The sequence below is a fragment of the Lissotriton helveticus genome, chromosome 10, assembly GCF_964261635.1.
Source record: "Lissotriton helveticus chromosome 10, aLisHel1.1, whole genome shotgun sequence".
NCBI lineage: Eukaryota > Metazoa > Chordata > Amphibia > Caudata > Salamandridae > Lissotriton > Lissotriton helveticus.
In genome coordinates this window covers 91,553,275-91,573,493 of record NC_136071.1, presented here as the reverse complement: position 1 = coordinate 91,573,493, position 20,219 = coordinate 91,553,275, and the positions used below count along the sequence as shown (strand labels likewise).

General features: G+C 47.4%; 1 protein-coding gene across 1 annotated transcript in view; it reads left to right on the top strand.

Annotated features, from left to right (window-relative positions):
- Positions 1-16,789, top strand: part of E4F1 (E4F transcription factor 1) — a 213,464-nt gene extending 196,675 nt beyond the window's left edge. The window contains exons 13-14 of the mRNA XM_078664834.1: positions 7,404-7,463; positions 15,880-16,789. Of these exons, the coding sequence (XP_078520960.1) occupies positions 7,404-7,463; positions 15,880-16,206 (387 nt within the window). The 3' untranslated portion in view covers positions 16,207-16,789. The remainder of the gene's footprint in view (positions 1-7,403; positions 7,464-15,879) is intronic.
- The last annotated feature ends 3,430 nt before the right edge of the window (positions 16,790-20,219 follow it).

Genomic DNA, 20,219 nt, shown 5'->3' with positions numbered 1-20,219 from the left:
GTAGGCCTCCAAGGCAAGCTATTCAGTGCCAAGAAGCACAGGAGTGAGAGCCGTGCTCTGCAAAAAAAGCCTTAAATAAAACTTCAACCGTAATAAGGTGAGACCGCTTCTTACACAAAACCTATAGCCGAAGAAAACCAACCTCTGCAACAATGAAGCTTAAATGTGAAGCATTGAGGATTCCTGGATGATGACATATGCTAATCTCAGTACAGACCCTCCCACTTCTGAATTTCACAACTCCCAAGAGATGGGGAGATAAATGCTTTTCCCCAAAAAATGCGTGGCTTTGCACATCATATCAACTAACTGTTCTAAGAGTTCCAACCAGCTGACTTACTTTTTATAATTGAGACACCTGCTGCTCCTACGTCATGGCATCAGTCATAAGCGTGACACAAACACTAAATCTTGAAGTGATGTATTCAACCACATTGGCCCGTAGCAATCTATTTCACAGTATCCATTCATTGCAAATCTTATTGGAAGAAATGATATTTCTTCATTGTGGTTATTTTAATTCAACGGTGGCCAGCAAGGTTCAGGGGCGGAGGAGAGTAGGTAATAATAAAAACAAACATGATTCCTAGGTCTCTCCTCTGCCGTCCCTCTGTCTCTCTAGCTGGAACAGGGAAGCAGGAAGCACCTGGCTCCCAGGCTCCCCTGAGCGAATCCCAACGTTGCAATGCAGCGTTGTGATTGGTCTAAGCGCCGTGGATCGTCGCTCAGCCAGGGAATTGGGGGCTGGGTATGTCGGTAACGCTTTTCGTCACGAGTGGAGCTCAGGCCTGTTGTACGCCTTTCCGCCCATACCACTCCTACCCAGGGTTCTGAAGAAGATCAGGAGCGACCGCGCCCAAGTCATTCTTGTGGCGCCGGACTGGGCAAGGAGAGTCTGGTATCCAGAGCTTCTGAATAGGAGTATTGATTCTCCGATCAGTCTGCCCCTTTGGGGAGAGTCTTCTGTCGGTCCAGCAAGGGAGGGTTCACCACCCGAACCTGTCAACTCTGCACCTCCAAGGGTGGAAATTGAGTGGCGGTAGTTGATCGTTTTTGACCTTTCTCCTGAAGCATGTAATGTTATTTTAGTGGCCAGGCGGCCGTTGGCAGAAATTTGTAATATACTGTACAGAAAGGTCCATTGACCCTCTTTCTGCTTCTTTCTACTGTCCTTTTATTCATTCTAATCCTTGCCCAGCAGGGCTCTGCCTTAGGAACTCTCTTGGGAACCTTTCTGCTTGGTCTGCGTTTTTTGGGGCTGCCAGCCCAGCCCTTTTTTTTAAAGTCTCCTATTGTAAAAAGATTTTAAGGTGGCTGGCTCACTTATTTCACCCACACCCTTTATTATGCTGCAGTGGGACCTTAATTTTGTCCTCACCTACCTGATGCACGCTCCCTTTGAGTCTTTGCACCATTGTTCCCTCAGGCTGTTGACCATCAAAACAGCCTTCTTAGTGGCAATTTCATTGGCCCGGAGAGTGAGAGAGAGTTGCAGGCGTTATCCAGCTTGCCTCCTTATCTTATGTCTTTTCCGGACAAGGTGGTGCTTCACACCAGGGCATCTTTTTGCCAAAGGTTGTGACCCCTTTCCATCTGGGTCAGTCCATCACTTTGCCCACCTTCTTTGCTCCCCCACATCCCTCCAAGGAGGAGGAGCGTCTCCCACCGCTTGAACCCAAAAAGAGCGTTTTTGTTCTACCTTGACCACACAAAGAGTTCCGGGTGGAAGACCAACTCTTTTTGGGGTTTGTGGGAGCATAGAAGGAAAGGGCAGTGCAGAAAAGGACCATCTCTTACTGGGTCATTCTCTGCATTAAAATGTTATGCCTTGGCGAAGAAGCAGCCCCCTGAGGGATTAAGGGCCCATTCCACCGGGGAAAAGGCTGCGACTACGGCCTTGACTCTGGGTGTCCCAGTTCAAGACATCAGGCAGTGATGTTGGCTTCCTTGCACATGTTATCAAAACATTACTGCCTTGATGGTCAAGTGCGCAGGGATGGACATTTTGCCCAATCAGTCCTGCAAAACTTCCTAGTCTAGGATGTGAGTCTGCAACCCACCACCGGAACGGTATGGCTCGGTATCTGATTCAAAGGTAAGGAATCTGCAACTAGAAGTCTCTATCAGATGAACAAGATACTTGCCTTCGGTAACGCATTATCTTGTAGAGACACTATCTAGCTACAGATTTCTTACAGCCTCACCCATGCCCCCCTTCTGTGGATTAATATTGTAGGGATAGGGTTGTTCCACTTTTTAGTGCCCTAGTTTTCCACCCAACTATGTTGGTTACTTTGTGGCTCTACACTTTTGTTGTGGAAAGTACGAAAAGTACTGATGTCTGGGTGGTGCCTACATAGGCACCGCAACGTCATAACCGACATCACACGAAGCCGAATGGAGCCGCCCGATGCCGCGCGTAATGATCAGCAAAAGTTCCCGGATACAGCCTGACGCCTGGGAAATTCAAAGGTAAGGAATCTGCAGCTAGATAGTCTCTACCAGATAATGCGTTACAGAAGGTAAGTAACTTGTTCTTTACAACTTAAACACTGTAAACACTGATAGAAGTACTTCAGTTATGGTTAATTCATAGAAAGTGGATTAATCTCTCTGGATATAATTGTATATTCATAACAGTGAAATAGTCCTGCCCTGTGTTTCATCCTGGAAAACTTAAAACGGAAAACATTTGAGTAAGGCAAAAAACAAATTCTACACAGCAACATTTGATGTGGTTTTTTTATTCTTTAAAATGTGAGAAAAGTTTATAAACTACCCAGTATAAAATTAGAAATGTCTAAAAAGACACGTCAGCATTTCTGCCCAAGACGTTGTCATTTGCTGTTTGCTGTCACTTTGAGGCTAGCCATGAAACTCCACAATCCTAGCATGCACTACTGTGTCAAGTCACTTAGTTTTTTTTTTTTTTTGCTACTTTGTGGAAAAGATCTTAGAACACGACTCTACCTTTTTCAAAGAAATTATAATAGAAGACAATTTGTGAATGCTTCACAAATGTCACTGCATTATTCAAACTAGATGGGAGATTGTTTCCACTCCCTTTTTAGGTCTCGTGACCTATCAATGCGCATTGAGAGAAGCGAGACTATAGGGCTTTAAACAAAGTTTAACTAACTGTGGCGATTTGGTGCTGTGCCCGTGCGCTTTTAGGTCAATGCGCAAGCGCATTGACCTAAAATGCGCGTGCACATCACCAAATCGCCGTCTGTTCCCTCAGCCGCACTCCTCCCACACCTTTGAAGTGAAGCTTAGCTTCACTTCAAAGGCCCCTGCTGCTTTCACACCCTCTCCCCGATCCGCCCCCTCCCCTGCCCGCCGTGTCGCATTTCTCCCCCCCCCCCCCTTCTCTGCCTTCCCTCCGTCACTCTGCCCCCTCCCCAGCCTGCATTTTACAGACTTCCTGGAGGAGGGAGAGAAACATTTGCTGCTTTAGGCTACCAGCTTTGAGGGACTGGTATACAGAACATTGTACACCCAGTATGCCAAAGTTTTCGGTGGTAAACGTGATTCGTCCTATATTAATATTTTAGGACAAGCTACACAGAGATTTTAAGAGTAAAGAAGGCGGTTGCTTAAATAATCCATACAAAAGGCTTTACGATCTCCAGTTACATCTTGCAATGCCGTGCTGCATAGCTTTGTACTGAATCACAGGCCCGTTGCATGTGCAGACCCATCCTTCTAGATAAACACACTTTCGAGCTGGGATCTCTATTTGTAATGTGCCTTTCACGCACTGGCCAGAATTGCTGCGCAAACAGCCTTTCATTGTCAGAGTAAACTTTGAGGAAAATTACACTCCACCAGTAGGAATACTATACAGATAAATGCCTCTAAACGGCGAATAAAAATTAAACTGGCTAATGTCGCTGAGCTGTTACCACTGCGCCATTCCGTGTTTCTTTCTTTTTTTTTTTTATTACTTTTACTCATGCTTAGATTGGAATTTCTGAAACCGGAGCATGACTTCAGCATTTCACATCCTTCCAGAGATGATTATTTTTTTCCCATCAGCCTACACTCCTGTGCCTCGCGATTGTGACTCCAGCAGGAAATGGGAGGCAGAAAAAAAGCAGCTTTTTAACTTTGTTGAAACAATGAAAATGTACTTCGGAGTTCCTTTATTTTAGTTCGTATTCGTAGCCGCGGGAGCGCTTTGCACGAACCGTATAATTACGCTCAGATGGCGGTTGAAAGCATGTGCGTCTAAAAATAAAACTACTTACCTGGTGATTGGTTACCTTACTTCCTGTTTGCACGTGACTGAATAGGTAATCCTGGTAGTTGGATTTTTCAACTGGCCCCCTATGGTATCTGAACTTGCAATCAAATATGATGGCTATGGTTTAGTAAACTATACATTTACGGAACGCTTTATTTGTATCCTTTCTTGGGCCGTGCCCCCCCCCCCCATTCCGCTGGAATGTCCAGTACTCTGGGGGCTCGGCGATCAAAGTAGACCTGGCGTAATATTTCATGTTAATGATTTACTGCACTTAAATGAATATCTAATTAGCAGTTTTTAGAAGTTGTGTGATCCCCCTCATCAAGGCCAGCACTTTTAAACATATAAATAGTATTCAATGTAGTCTGTTTAATAACATACTTTGCAGCTAAATTTCCTGGGTCTGCACATTATTCCTACACTTGTACAACCGACTTATCAAGATGAGACGTTGGTGAGTACCTCCTAAAACGTATTTATATTAATGTAGATTTTATTTTAAATATATATATTTGTACTGATTTACCTTGTAACATTACATTTGTGTTGGTTACAGTGCATAGGCTCTCAGTACTTAGATCATGACACCATACCTAAATGATGTAACTCACAGACCACGAAGATACAATGTTACTCACAGATGACCCGGGTAATAAATTAAAATACATTTGGACTGCTAAAGGTCACATTTCGCTACCTACATAATATTAGTGGCACTCTCCAATATTCCCCATACGTGGCTAATAAAACTGTGGCAGCTTGTAATATTGCAACCAGAAGGAGCCTTCTCATACAGGCTTATATTGATACTTCTGACAAGGAAGAGGAATTCCAACACACAATACATTTCAGGATGCCACAACCACACCCACCACCACTACATCCACCACCACATCCACCACCACATCCACCACAACCACCACCCCATCCACCACCACCACATCCACCACCACATCCACCATCACCTCCACATCCACCATGACATCCACCGCCACATCCACCACATCCACCACCAACACATCCACCACCAACACATCCACCACCAACACATCCACCACCAACACATCCACCACCAACACATCCACCACCAACACATCCACCACCAACACATCCACCACCAACACATCCACCACCAACACATCCACCACCAACACATCCACCACCAACACATCCACCACCAACACATCCACCACCACCACCACATCCACCACCGCATCCACCACCACTTCCACCACCACATCCACCACCACTTCCACCACCACCACCGCATCCACCACCACCACCGCATCCCCCACCACCCCACCGCATCCCCCACCACCCCCACCACCACTACATCCACCACCACATCCACCACAACCACCACCCCATCCACCACTACATCCACCGCATCCACCACCACCACCGCATCCACCACCACATCCACCGCATCCACCACCACCGCATCCACCACCACATCCACCATCACCACCATATCCACCACCACATCCACCATCACCTCCACCACCACCACCGCATCCACCACCACCACCGCATCCACCACCACCGCATCCACCACCACCGCATCCACCACCACCACATCCACCACCACTTCCACCACATCCACCGCATCCACCACCACATCCACCGCATCCACCACCACATCCACCACCGCATCCACATACACCACTTCCACCGCATCCACATACACCACTTCCACCGCATCCACCACTTCCACCGCATCCACCACCACCACATCCACCACCTCATCCACCACCGCATCCACCACCACCACATCCACCACCACCACATCCACCATACCCACCACCATCACTTTCACCACATCCACAACCACCACCACCACCACATCCACCACCACTTTCACCACATCCACAACCACTTTCACCACATCCACCACCACCACATCGACCACATCCACCACCACATCCACCCCCACATCCATCACCACCACCACCACATCCACCACCACATCCACCACCACATCCCCCAGATCCACCACATCTATATGTGTGTGGCTCTTTGTGTGTTTAGGTGCAAATGCAATGTTCTTGGATTTTCGTCACAATAAAATACACTGAACATAATCTTCACAAAAGTTATTTACAAACATTTAAGCTATTGCCATTATAAATTACAATAACTTTTATTTAAGTATTAATTATTTACAAAATTAAAAGCCATTGTTATTTGTAATATCAAGACATATAAGTCACGTACATACAACACACATTGCATTACAAATGCTATAGGTGTCACATTTGCAAAAGTTAAAACTATTGACATTGTTACTGACAAAGCTATTAATTTTGCTACTTTCAAAACCAACACATAAATAAAAAAAGTGTCATTTACAATACCAATAGCTCAAACTTTCCTAATGCGAGACCTATTGCATTTCCAATGCTTGTTTCTTTAGGGTTTTCCTCTTCCTGTGGAGTCCCTATTTTCTGACAGGAATGTTGTAGGGTTTGAAGGGTCACTTGGTAATTCTGACTAGATTTGTCTGCACTTTATTATTTTTCCTCTTTCACACCAAACATTGCTGTTGTCTACATTGGCAGAAAATATGAGGTAGACATATTCACATCTATTGCTGGGTTATAAGTATAAACCTTTTCAGGTTGCAATTCGATACATGGCAGCCCGCCAGGATATTTTTATTAAGTCTTGCAGTCTTATCAGCCATCCAGAGAGCAAGACTCAGCCACACCAGACCAACTACCACTTTGACTCCTCCCCCTCACCCCCAACTGGTCCCCTTGTACTATACACACAGAGCACAGTGAAAGGCCTTAGTCCTACATTCATGATGTGGCAAACTCCCTGGCTGATATTCTGCATTTCGAAAATTCTCAACTTGCCTTTGCAACATAAGTGTCAAGATATTTCGATATTCGTGCTACCTGACATACCTTGGAATTGTATGATTGCCTGTTAAACTCCATGATGTTGGACAACATGTATCTTAATTTAGATTGTTAGATTGTTCCCTGGAAGTAGTAACATCCCCTCCAAGAGTATTGTGCTTTACAAAAACGAAAACATCAACACTGTTCTGAGACTACACAGCCATCACTTGGAAGTACCATGCTGTGTGCAGCATTATATAAAGCTGGTGACCAGTCAAGAGCCTGATGTGTTATTACTTTTCATGCAGGCTTCTACAGACGAGTCTGGAGCAGCAGCAACAGAGGCAACCGACAGAACTAGACATAAGGTAGGTCAACTTTTATTTTCTGTGTTTTGATAATGCAATGAAAAATATGCAATTTCCCCCTGAACACCCAAGTGCATTTATAAGGAAATGTTGTATACACTTAAGAATATTTGTGGCTGAAAACTAACCCCAATTTTTTATTTGGGGCACATGTCATCCTTAAACCATGTACATTTTTGTTCTCAGTGTAAAAAAATTAGATGAACTTAGCAGCACTCTTTCAATAAATGAAAGTTGATCTATCAAGCTGGTATACTTTGCATTTATGCAGCTGGTATCAGAAAAGCAGGTAATTTTGATTGCTTATTTAGTGGTGTATTTGCTAAAACTGTTCTTCTAGAGTGCTGTGCTGCTACGGGTGGTTATTAGAAAATAAGTGTTTCGGGAAAATCGATTATTCTTTTTCACATCCAGTCTAGAAATATACAGATCTTTTTTAGGTTGACTGGTAATGACAGTCCTCCAGTTTCTACAGGAAATGTAGAATTGGAGGAGAAGGCTTTGCTGGCATTGCATCCACTGCAGGGATGGTGTGGTAACAGAAATTCCATAGATGGCTACTGCTATCATTTAAGTATTTCTGGAGTGTTGTATTTCAGTGGGCATTCAAAAGCAGAATATATGCTGTGCTGGTGTTACTTTGACCCTGAAAAATGACTTGATGCACGTGTGGAGCTTTGCAAATGTATGATGTATTTCCTTACTTTTTGCCAGCAATAAATCTCAGAATTAGTTTTGGGCTTACCTCAAATTATACGAAGGTATATTTAATTACTTTGGATAGTCACTCAGTAAATGATTATCGGTGTGGGAAGACATAGAGCATGCTACATTTTGAAACAAAAATACATTGGTAATCTTATCCAGATTTCTTCAGCAGTCTCCGGAGTCGTGTGAGAAAAGGAAGAGTTATGGTCATTACAATTTCTTTCCAACGCATGGCATTCATAGTTAATTTTTTTATCTCGCTGCCATAGCTTCCCAATAATGTATATTAAAACTGGTCTCACCGGACTGTGATGGATTGCAGACAAACCTTCAAATGTTTAACTTTCAACAGCTCGTAGATATGCATGTTTTAATAATTATTGTTCTCCAGCATAGTGTCATCATTTTCATAAAGTTTCTAAGCTTACAAATAATTTTGCTGGTTGGTGGTAACTTTAAGAAATATAAATTCTATGATGCTTGTTGGTATTATTGAATGAACCATTTTAACTCAAAAGTAAATGTGATATCTGATAGACATCTAGCCGCAGATTCCTTACCTTTGAATTTCCAGGCATTGGGCTGGATCTGGAAGATTTTTGATAGCAGTACCCCTGCACTCCGATAGGTGGGGTCAGTCACCTCTGCGTGACGACGTAGGCGTCAGGTTCATTGTCATATCTGCTTTGTCTGTATAGGCTCCACCACAGCGTACTAACCTCAGGCTTTTCTTTCCGCGCCAGATAACGCAGATCTATCGAAGAGAGATGTCTGTCAAAAATTGACAATGCTTTTTTTTGACCTTTTGTCGAAATCTTTTGGTGTTAGGATGTCCAGCTAGAAGACCTCTGGGTTCAAACCGTGCGGTGCCTGTTTCCACACCATGTCAGTCAAGGACAACCATCTGGTGCGCAATTACAGCACAAGGTAGTGCTCTGACTGCCGGGCCATGACACTGAAAGCTTTGAAGGAGTAGTCCCTAAAGCTGCTTGCGGCCCAGCGTCCTGGAGATCACCCCATCGATTTAGCTCCTGGTCTTGGTCGGAGGAAGGTCCAAGCACTGCTCCGGGGAGTCAGTCATCTTCCTCCCACTCGATGTCATCTAGGTCAGGTAAGAAACACCATAAAAAGCACAAGAAGTCGAAGCGTGCTTAGACTTCACCCCGTCCGTCCCGCGACAGGACAGAGGAGTCTTGACGTTTGAGGCCCCGCTCCGCTGAGCGGTCGCCTGGGTTGGCTCCTTGTTTTCCTCCTTTTCCGGGAACGACCCCCACCCAACTAATAGAATTTGATGATGCCATGCACGTGAATCTTGGGCAGCCGGACCCTGCCGGTGCGCCTTTGGGCCACATGGGCTCAGCGGATGGGGACCCAGTGGGTTCTGCTCATCTGGCTCCTCTGGCTCCACGGGCTCCTCTTGGATTCGTTCCTGGATCCGAACCGGTGCTGGTCGTAACACTTTGACCTTCCCTGGCGAAGCGTCCGACATGGATACCCTCGGCGTCGCCAGCGCCCACTGGCGGCACCTCCCCCATCATCATTCCGGACGACATGGAGCCAGTTGGCCGTTCACCGACAGAGACCAGCGACGACCGAGCCATTGCACTTCTTCGCGTGCCCTCAGCCTGATTCTGAAGGACTAGTGTTTGGATGATGATTGGGAAGTGCAGCAGGATCCCTTAGAAATCCAGCCTCCCTGCGAAGAAATGGACTGGTATGAGGACCTGGGTGAAGCCATCTGCCTGGACACTTCCTTAGAACCTGGCATGCTGTATCCTCCTAACCAGGCTATGGAGGAGGGGGCTTCTTTTGCAGTAGTGGTGCATAAGGCAGTGGCAGTCAAGACTAACGTCTTGATGGAGGAACCGCAGCCTGGTGCCTCCATCTTGGAACCCTTGCTGCCTTTCAACTAGGTGCCTCCATCTTGGAACCCTTGCTGCCTTTCAACTAGGCCTTGACCGATGTTCTACATGATCCAAACCCAGCACAGGTGCTCCTGTGAATAGAAATATTGCCCGCCGCAACAGCCCTGCACCGGGCAACCCAGCTTTCCTCTCTGCCCACCTAGCCCGATAGAGCTTGGTGGTCCAATCATCTACTTCCTGTGGCACGTTCCCTGCCACACCTCCTGACCGAGAATCCAAAAGGCTGGACAGCTTTGTTAAGAATATCTTTTCCTCTACGAGCTGGCATTGTGGTCGGTAAACACCACATACCACTGGGGCCATTATTTCCACTGGCTATTGGATACGGTTGCGCAGGTGCTGCCAAGAGTCTTGTAGGAGGACTGGGCTCTACTCTCCAAAGCTGTTGCTGACGGGAGGATCGCAGGAAAGTTTGCCATCAGATGTGGCTTAGACACAACAGACTCGTTAGGCAGAGCGATTTCCTCGACGGTGGCAGTTATGCGCCACGCCTGGCTGAGGACATCTGGCTTCTCGGGATGTCCAAGGCAACCTCATGGACATGCCCTGTGATAACTCATCTCTTCAGAGACAAGGTAAACGCAGCGCTAGAGCATTTCAAGAACTCGCAGGTTACGGCCAAGTCCTTGGGCCTCATTGTGTCAACCCAGCCTGTGTCTACCTTTCAACTCTTTGGTGGATATGGAATGTGCTTCCAACAGCGCCAATTCTCCCCCAACCAGAGAACCCCTCAAGTTCAGCAAACTTTGCGGGGCTGTGGATGCGGTTTACCCAGACTTCGAGGGTCGGGAGAACGGAAGTCAGGGCAAGCCACAACCCCCTCCTCCATCGCAAAAGCTACTTAGTCCGACCCTTCCAGATCATGGGCGTCCACTTGTTGGCAGGATTCTCTATCACCTCCACCACTGGCGGACCATCACCTAAGACAGGTGGCTGTTACAAATAGTCTGTAGGGGTCTACTTCCTACTCTTCGAGGCTACCTTTCCCTTCATGCCTCCAACTTACAATCGGCTGACAGAGGATCACCTTGCCCTACTCGGCGAGGATGTCACTACTCTCTTGGCCAAGGGTGCTATAGAGGGTTCCTGGGCCAGAAATGGGCTGCGGTTGCTACTCCCTCTATTTTCTGCTTCCAAAGAAGGCCTCAGGCCTCCGTCCTATCCTCGACCTCAGAGTACTCAATTATTTCCTCGAAAAGGAGAATTTCAAGATATTTAGCCTTGCTCAGATCCTGTCTGCTCTGGACCCGGCAGACAGGATGGTAGTGTTGGACTTACAGGACGCCTATTTCCATATAACTGACCTGCCTGCCTATCAACACTACCTGTAGTTTACGATGGGCCACGAGCATTCTCAGTTTACCGTGCTTCCCTTTGGCCTCACCAGTGCACCTCGGGTGTTCACCAGGGTGATGGCGGTGGTCACAGCCCATCTGCGGAGATCATGGGTTCTAGTCTTCCCCCTATCTCGGCGACTGGTTGTTGAAGGCGGGTTTGTCACAAGGAGCTGCCTCCCACCACCAGACTACGGCGAACCCCCTACATTCACTGGGATTCACGATCAACCTCCCGAAGTCACATCTGACTCCCTCTGACGCCTCCTTTCATCAGAGCAATTCTGGACACAGTGCAGTTTTGGGCTTATCCTCTCGAGCAGCGAGTCCAGGATATTCAGGCTATGATACTGATGCTTCACCCTCTATCCTGGATTTCGGTGAGAATGACTGAGGCTGTTGAACCTCATGGGCTCCTGCATCCTGCTTGTGGACCATGCCAGGTGGCACATGCGGGCTCTGCAGTGGGACCTGAAGTTCCAGAGGGTGCAACATCCGGTACATCTCACCAACCTGGTTCAGATATCTTATTGTAGGGTACTGTGAAAGAGCTGCAGTGGTGACAAACAGCAATGGGGTCAGAGGCAGACGCCTCTCTCTTCCTCACCCAGATCTCACAGTAGTGACTGATGCATTCCTTCTGGATTGGGGCGGCCAGCTGGGAGAGGTGGAGATTAGAGGTCTCCGGCGGAAGCCTGGCTCCATATAAACCTTTCCGAGCTTCATGCAATCCGATTTGCACTGAAAGCCTTTTTACGACCCATCAAATGAAGGCTAGCTCAGCTATTCTCGGACAAAACTACTGCCATGTGGTACTGCAACTAACAGGCCAGGGAGAGGTCATGGACCCTCTGTCAAGAGGCCCTGCGTCCATGGACTTGGCTTGAACATCATGAATTTCCCTGGTGGTTCAACATCTGGTGGGTTCCCTGAACGCCAGAGCGGACAAACTCAGTCGTCTGTGCCTATCTGATCACAAGTGGCATCCCCATCCAGAGGACTCTCAACAGTGGGGAGAACCTTGGATAGATCTGTTCGCCTCTAAAGAGAACGTGCAATATCAGCAGTTTTGCGTGTTGGTGTTTCCAAGGCGGCTCTCGCTCAGCTGCGCTTTTCATCTTGAGTGGAGCACAGGCCTCCTGTACTCCTTTCTGCCCATACCAATTCTGTCCAGAGTACTCAAGATCAAGACTGACCGTGCACAAGCCATTCTGGTTGCTCCGGACTGGGCACGGACAGTGTGGTATCCCGAGCTTTTGCAGATGAGCATCGATTCTCCGATCAGGCTGCCCCTTCAGGAGGATCTTCTGTCACATCAGAAGGGGAGGGTTCTCAACCCAAACCTGTCCACTCTCTGCCTCCTTGCATGGAGATTGAGCGGCAACAGTTGACAGTCTGTGAAGTTGTTCCAGTGGCCAGACAGCCCCCCACAAAATCTGTAATCCGCCTGCCGATGGCAAACATTTTGTAAATACTGTACAGTCTGTTGACCCCCTGTCTGCCTCTCTTTCTGATATCCTTCTTTTTATCCTCTCATTAGCCCAGCAGGGCTATGCTCCGGGCACTCCAAAGGGCTACCTTTCGGCCCTTTCTGCTTTTCTTTGGTATCCAGATCTACCATCACTAGTTGAAATGCAGCAGGTCCCTCTGTATTTTGTGAATACTCGTCGTATTGGTGCACATGGTTAGTGCCTCACGTCTTTCCTTCAGGCTCAAGCACTGTCTGTTTACTCGCTCCTGCCCTGTTCATATTCTTACATCTTCACTGAGTGACTCTAGTCTATAACTTTTTGCCACAGTATCTGTGATACACCCCCTATGTTTCCTGTGGTGTGGGTTCTTTTTCACCTTTGTAGCACTGGTAATGGCTTCCACACCAGCCGCTCTCTAATAACAGGTCTCCATCCTTTTCTGCCAGAGTTGCTTCTTTCAGTGGCATTACTGTTAGTGCATTTTTCGTGGCTTTCTGTCGATCTTTTACTGCCAGTATCATGGTCTCTGTCCTTCCCTGCATCACAGGAGGTCAGATTTCTCCCCCTCAGGGTACTGTTGTTGTTCTGTGACTGTTATTCCGCTCATCGGTACAGTGTAATTATTGAGCGGATCCCTTGTTTAGGGTTTGGTCACTTCACGTATATGTGGCAACATTCGGTCGCCTGTGTATATGGGGCAGGTTCCATTCATCACAGGGGTACTCCATACTAGGTTCCTTCTGCCCTAGTGTTGGGACTTCTTGCTCACTCTCTCCTTCGGATTGGAGTATTCTGTTTCCCTGGCTTTGCCGGTCATTCCCGCACAGTGGTCCCTTTTGGAACGATTGGCTAGATGCCTACCTACTGCGCTTTTGCTTGATGGCACCCCTTCTATCTTGGTTGCCTCTATACTCTGGGTTCGGGCCTGCCGCTGTTGTCTCATGTCTTAGGGGGGAACACATTTATTGTGATTTTTCACACTGGCCTCCTTTTGCGGCTCCTGTTCTTGCCCGGACAGTCTTCTCACTGTTTCCTTTGCCATCCACTGTGCACTATTTTCCATCTGTAGGTTCTACCGTTGTGACGTTGTTTGGCCCCTTTGGGCCTTCCTCCTCATGGATCATAGGGCCTTGTGCAAGGTTCCTTCTTGTAGGGGTCACTCCATTGTTTTTTCCTTTGGCACTGACCTTTCCACTGTGTCTGCACAACACAGGTCTTACACAGTCCATCTTGGGATTGTGATGCCTTTGCCGTCCCTTGTTCTTGTTCCTTACGGAGGTTCCTGGGTCTCATGTCATTTGCCCAGGCATTGCGGTTCCCACCGTGTTTCGTCAGTTCTTTTTGACGATTCGGTTCTCTTGGAACTTGGTGGTTGTCTCGCTGACCCTCCTCCTATAGGGTATGGCTTTAGTATCTATTCTAAGTTAAGGAATCTGTGGCTAGATGTCCCTATCAGATGGATGAGTTAGTTACCTTCGGTAACGATATATCTGGTAGAGACACAGTCTAGCCGCAGATTCCTTAACCCACGCCCATCCTCCCCGCTCTGCGAAGACCTTTTTCAGGTGGTGTTTTCTACCTAGCCCCTCACCTTTCTGGTGGCCTTGGTCTTCCGAAGGTGTGTTCTCACACCTTCCTCTGGGGTAAGGTGTGTTGTTCTGCGTGGGGTTCTTATGTTTTTCATTCCCTCCCACCACCCACGCCTGTGCCTCCTTCCTCTCTGGTAGTTGGTTTGGTTGGGCTCTCTTTGGTAATACAGTCCCTCAATCCCAGAAATGTGGGTGTAGTGTACTTTCTTCGGGTCGTTCACTTCTAGTGACTCGTCTTGCAACCTGTTGCTTCAATGTAGTGTTTCTTTTACCCTACCTACTGTGGTGATGGGCTGAGACTGACTTGTCATATCTTTCGTGCCGCAGCCGGTACCCCTTCCAGATGGGGCACGGCATGACACCTATACCCTTGCTTGCAGCCAGTGTTTTGTGGGCTCCCTTCAGTTCCCTCATGGTACTGGGTGCTTCTCAATTTACTATTGTTTATCATTCTACATGATTTGACTTTCATTTTTATGTTACTTATTGTTGTTGTTTCAACGATTTTGTTTTTATCTTTTATCACACGCTGTTCCTATGCTTTTGCAGTTTTTGTCATGGCTCCACGTTGTGCCGCGGAAAAGTTTCCTATAGAAAACTGATGTCAGCACGCCGGGAGAAGCTTATGTGGCTCCATTGACGTCCCTTCCGTGGACAACGTCGGGACGGAGCGGGGCGCCGCCGCCCCCCCCGGCATGCAGAAATATTGCTGGGGAAAAGAGATTTTCCGGGTCCAGTCTGACGCCTGGCGAGATATTCTAAGTTAAGGAATTTGCGGCTAGACTGTGTCTTTACCAGATATATTGTTACCGAAGGTAAGTAACTCTTCCATTGGTCTGTGAAATTCCCTGCAAAGCTTACAACCTTTAGGTTTTAGTGGGAACATCTCCCTAGCACACTAGAAACATTTAGAGAAATGGATTGACAAAAGTCAGAAAAACGTAGTAAAGTGACAGGGTAGCTCTCTGGATCCCCGACTGTTGGCATGGAAAGAAAGGAACCCATGTCCGCATGCTGGGGTGGTGCCTGTATAAGCGCCGCACATGTCCCATCCTACGTGTACCACGTTGACGCAGAGCCATTAGTGCCACCTACCGGCATGCAGAGCTTTACCACTCAAGAGTTTCAGGATCCTGTCTGAATCCTGGTAAGTATTGTAAGGTAAGGAATCTGTGGTTGGAACTCTCTGCCAGAAACAGGATTCTAATGAGTTAAGCTCCATATTGAGTATACTCTAGGACAGTAATGTTGAGTATCACATCTGCTTTGTGATCAGCTTAAATAAGAAAGACAGTCTGCAGGGAGGCCACCGTTTGGTGTATCTATGTATATGATATCCCTTTGAACACCACCATTCACCATTTTCTTTTCTCATTCCTTATTCACAGGTGGATAATCAGCTCATGAAGGTTGTACAGCATATAGTGAACCATGCAAACTCTGGTCACCAGATCATTGTTCATAATCTGGCTTTGGGAACAAATGCAAGCTCAGTGGACGTCTCGGATACAATCACCATAGCCACACCAGAGTCTTTAACTGAACAAGTGGCTTTGACACTGGCTTCAGCCATTGACGAGGGGACTATGATGGATACAGAGGAAGGCACATTAACACTGGTCGCATCAGAAGACATTGAGATGCTTGAACAGTCTGGAGAGTTTGTTTTAGGCTCGCATGAAGGTGAAGTGGAAGTCCAGACTGTCATTGTTTGAGTACCTTCTCTTTCTAACCAGTGAACAAACTTTGTCTTGGCCCAGCACCTTTGCCAACCTGCCTGAGCTCTAGCTCCTGCTAGCTACAAGTCATAACGTTGCATCCCTGCTCATGCGTTTCAGCATGAACAGTTTTTCTGGCCATCTTTGAGCAAATGCTACATTACGGTGGTGCCTGATTTCGGTTACCTAAGACTGAATGTGGTTTCTATATAGATTGTACATTACAATTATTTTAAATTCTCAAAAGTGAAAACAATGTAGATTTTCTAATGTTGGGAATTCTAGGACACACCAGACATTGCCATGAATTAAGCCCTACAGGATCATGTTGAGGTTTGGAGGCTTTTGGTGATGTGCACTTGATTCTGCCAGATGTGCTCTTACACTGACTGATAAAGAACACCCTCCACTGCGAGAGAAGTCATTTGATGCAAAAGAACACAGAATTTTGTGTTTTTTTATGGGGAAAGTACTCATGAACGGAAGCATGTGAATTGAGTAATTATGCAGTCGAAACAGTGTTATTTTTTTCAGGCCTAAGGACTTGTGGATTGAATTAAAAATCCACGTTGCCAAAAAAGCGGAGTTCCAGCTGATTTTAAACACTGAGGAAACAGAGTGGGTAGTGATCTTATTGTGGGAATTGCTGTATTGCAACTCAGACCTTCTCTGCTGTGTTGGCTTCATAGGTATTGACATCTAACCTGTTACTGTAAATGCTTCCAGACTCGAAATTGTGCTCGGTGGCCTTTGGAAGTGTAGCGTGTAGCCTTCATCTTGCCCTATCTCCTCCCGTAATTGTTTAATTGACTGCTTTACTTTGTATGACTGATTTTAAATTATCATGATCAACATTAACCATAGCATATTATTTAACAGCACATGTTATTCTGGTTTTAGGCTTTCAATCAATATACATTAGTACAGTGCTGCTGTTGACCCGTCAGGGGTATCAACGGTTGTAAGGCTCAGTCGAAAAGCCAGGTCTGGAGTTCCTTCCTCCGTGGAGGATTATGTCCGGACATGGAAGGGAATGCTGTTCCAGGATTTGGCAGCACAGCAGGAGAAGGAACGGCATCCGCTGTAGCTTCGACACATGCACGGTGCCTGTGCAAGTGCGAGGGAGGCAGTACGAAGGTCTCTGGAGGGTTGGTGGAAGTTCAGGTTGTGGTTGATATAGGCTGGGCGGTGGTTGTGGAGGGCTTTATAGGCGTATCAACATCTTGAATTGACACCTTTTGTGGACTGGAAGCTAGTGGAGCTCCTGAGCTGGGGGAGTGATGTGGGTCAGTTTGGGTAGTTTGAGGAGTCTGGTTGCTGAGTCCTGTGTCGTCTAGAGTCTCCTCATGAGTTGGGTGGTGGTTCCTGCATAGTCTGTTGCCTTAGCCCAGCCGAGTGGTGACTAGGGCGTGAGTGACCGTTTTCCTTGTGCTGATGGAGGCCCATTTGAGATTCTGCAGGTAGAGGAGGTTGGTTTGATCTGTTGTTTCCTGGTGATTTTGTCGTCCTGTATGATGCAAAGGTTGAAGGCGGAGTCTGTTGGTGTGTGTGTGTGTTTGTGGGGGGAGGGGCACGTGGGGTACCAGCTCGACAAGGTCACTAAGGGCCAGATGTAGGAGCCCAAATACCGGTCGGTAACGGCCGATTTCGGCCGTACGCCGACCGGTATTTGGGTTTTCAGAAGCAAGGGGCAGAAAATTACAGATTCGGTAAAATTACCGATTCGGTAAATATACCGATTCTGTAATTCCAAATGTAGGTGGCACAGTTTACAGTGCCACAGGCCCTTAAGAGTCGGTATTTTACCACACAATCCTATTGTGTGGTAAAATACCGAATTCAGGTGTGCATGCACATCTGTGCATGCACACCTGTGCAATGTGACCCACAGACATGCCCTTAGGGCATGTATGTGTGCCACATGTCACACAAGCCTGTACTTGGGGTGCTAGAGGGTGTCAAAGTGACACCCCCTGCACCCTTGCAGGATTCGGTATTTACCGAATCGGTAAATACCGAATCTTACAGATTCGGTATTCCTGAATTCGGAATTACCTACATCTGCCCCCTTCCCATTTACAGACTCTTAAATACCGAATCGGTAAAATTCGGTATTTAAGAGTCTGTAAATGGGAATTACCTACATCTAGCCCCAGGTGTTGTTCCCAAAGATCAGAACTTCAATCTGGTCATTGTTGAGCTTCAGACAGTTGTTCTTTATCCAGTCAGCGATACTCTTCATGCATTTGTGGAAAATGGTCCTCCTGGTGGAAGGGTCTCCTGAGGGCGAGAGGATGAGCTGGGTCATCAGCGTAGGATATGATGTTGCGGTCATAGGTTCTGATGATGTTGGCTAGAGGTGCCATGTAGGGTTGAAGGGGATGAGTCTTTAGGGGATGCTGCAGATGGTGCTCTTTGGTTCAGAGGTGAAGGGAAGTAAGCTGATTCTAAGTTTGTCCCATGAGTAATGATGTTATCCATCTGTGGGCGTCTCCCTGGATCCCAATGTAGCGTAGTTTCTTGATGAGACTGTGGTGATATACGGTATTGAATACTGTAGAGAGGTTGAGGAGGATCAGAGCTGCGAATTCTCCTCTGTCGAGGAGGGAACGGATGTCCGTGGTGGCGATCAGGGTGATCTCAATGCAGTGGTTGGAGCTGAAGCCGGATTGAAAGGCGTTGAGCAGGTTGTATCTCTCCAGGTGTTTGGTGAGCCGATGGTCGAGGGCTTTCTCAAGGACTTTAGCGGGGGAAGGGAGCAATGAGATGGGAAGTAGTTCTGAAGCTCGCTAGGACCAGCGAAGGGTTTCTTGAAGAGAGGCCTGGCTTCTGTGTGTTTTCATGCGGTGGAGAAGTTGGCTGTGGAGATGGATGCATTGAGCATGGTAGTGAGTTGGCTGTTGATATCCTTGCTTCCAAGGTGAAGAGGCGGTGGGGCAGGTGTCCGTGGGTGCTCCAGAGTGGACGGAGTTCATGAGGGCTGTGGTGTTCTGTTCTCATGTGGTGAGCGTATGGTTGGGAATGGCGTCCATATGAGTAAGGAGGCAGTAGAGGTTGGTGGGTTGGGGTTCAAAGTTCCTGTAGATGGTGGGTATCGTGTTGTGGAAATGGTTCGCTAGATTGTCGCAGAGTTCCTATGATGGGTAGATGGTGTTCTCCGTGGCCATTGGGCAGGAGAACTCTGACAATCCTGAAAAGTTCTTTGGTGTGGTTTGCGCTTGCTTCAGTGCGGTTTGCTAGGGCATCTTTTTGCATCTTTGAGGTGGTATTTGTTGAGGGGTGACTTGAAGTTGGCTTGGTCTATAGTGTCTCTGCTGGTGCGCCACCTTCTCTCCAGTTGTGTGCTGGTGCATTTCATAGTCCTGAGTTCAGGTGAGTACCAGCTGGCTTGTTTGGTGGATATGCAGGTATCTGCTGGTTTGATGGGGGCAAAGTGGGTGGCGCAGTTGGTGATGCAAAGGGTGAGGTTCTAGATGGCCTGTTCTAGGTTGGTTGTGGGGTAGGCATGGGCTTGGTGGTGTTGAGAGCGTCCTTCCTTTGGGTCTGGGCCGCTTTGCTACAGAGTTGGGAGGCCTGGTGTCTGTGCACTGTGATCGTGCGATTGTGAAGTTGACGATGGTATGGTTGGTCTATTGGAGTTCTGTGTTATGGCTGAATTTGACTGTCGCTGGCCATGAAGGATGGGTGAAGCTTGTTTTCTGTACTGCGAGTGTGGGGGTGGGCGGTGTCAGTGACCAGCTGGGTGAGGACGATGTCGCCTGTGTATTGCAGGAGGTTGGCGGAGTTGGTGTCTGTGGGATCGTCAAGTTGGAAGTTGAAGTCTCAGAGGAAGATGTAGTGCTTGGACTCGTTGGCTAGTGGGGCCATAAAGTGTGTGATTACGTCGCAGAAGCTGGGCGTGGTCCTGGGGGTCTGTAGTTAAGAGTGACTCTGATGGCTTTGAAGGGAGGGTAAAACAAAAACTCACTGTTTTTGTCTGATTATGAGGGCACCCTGCAATGAGTGGTGTC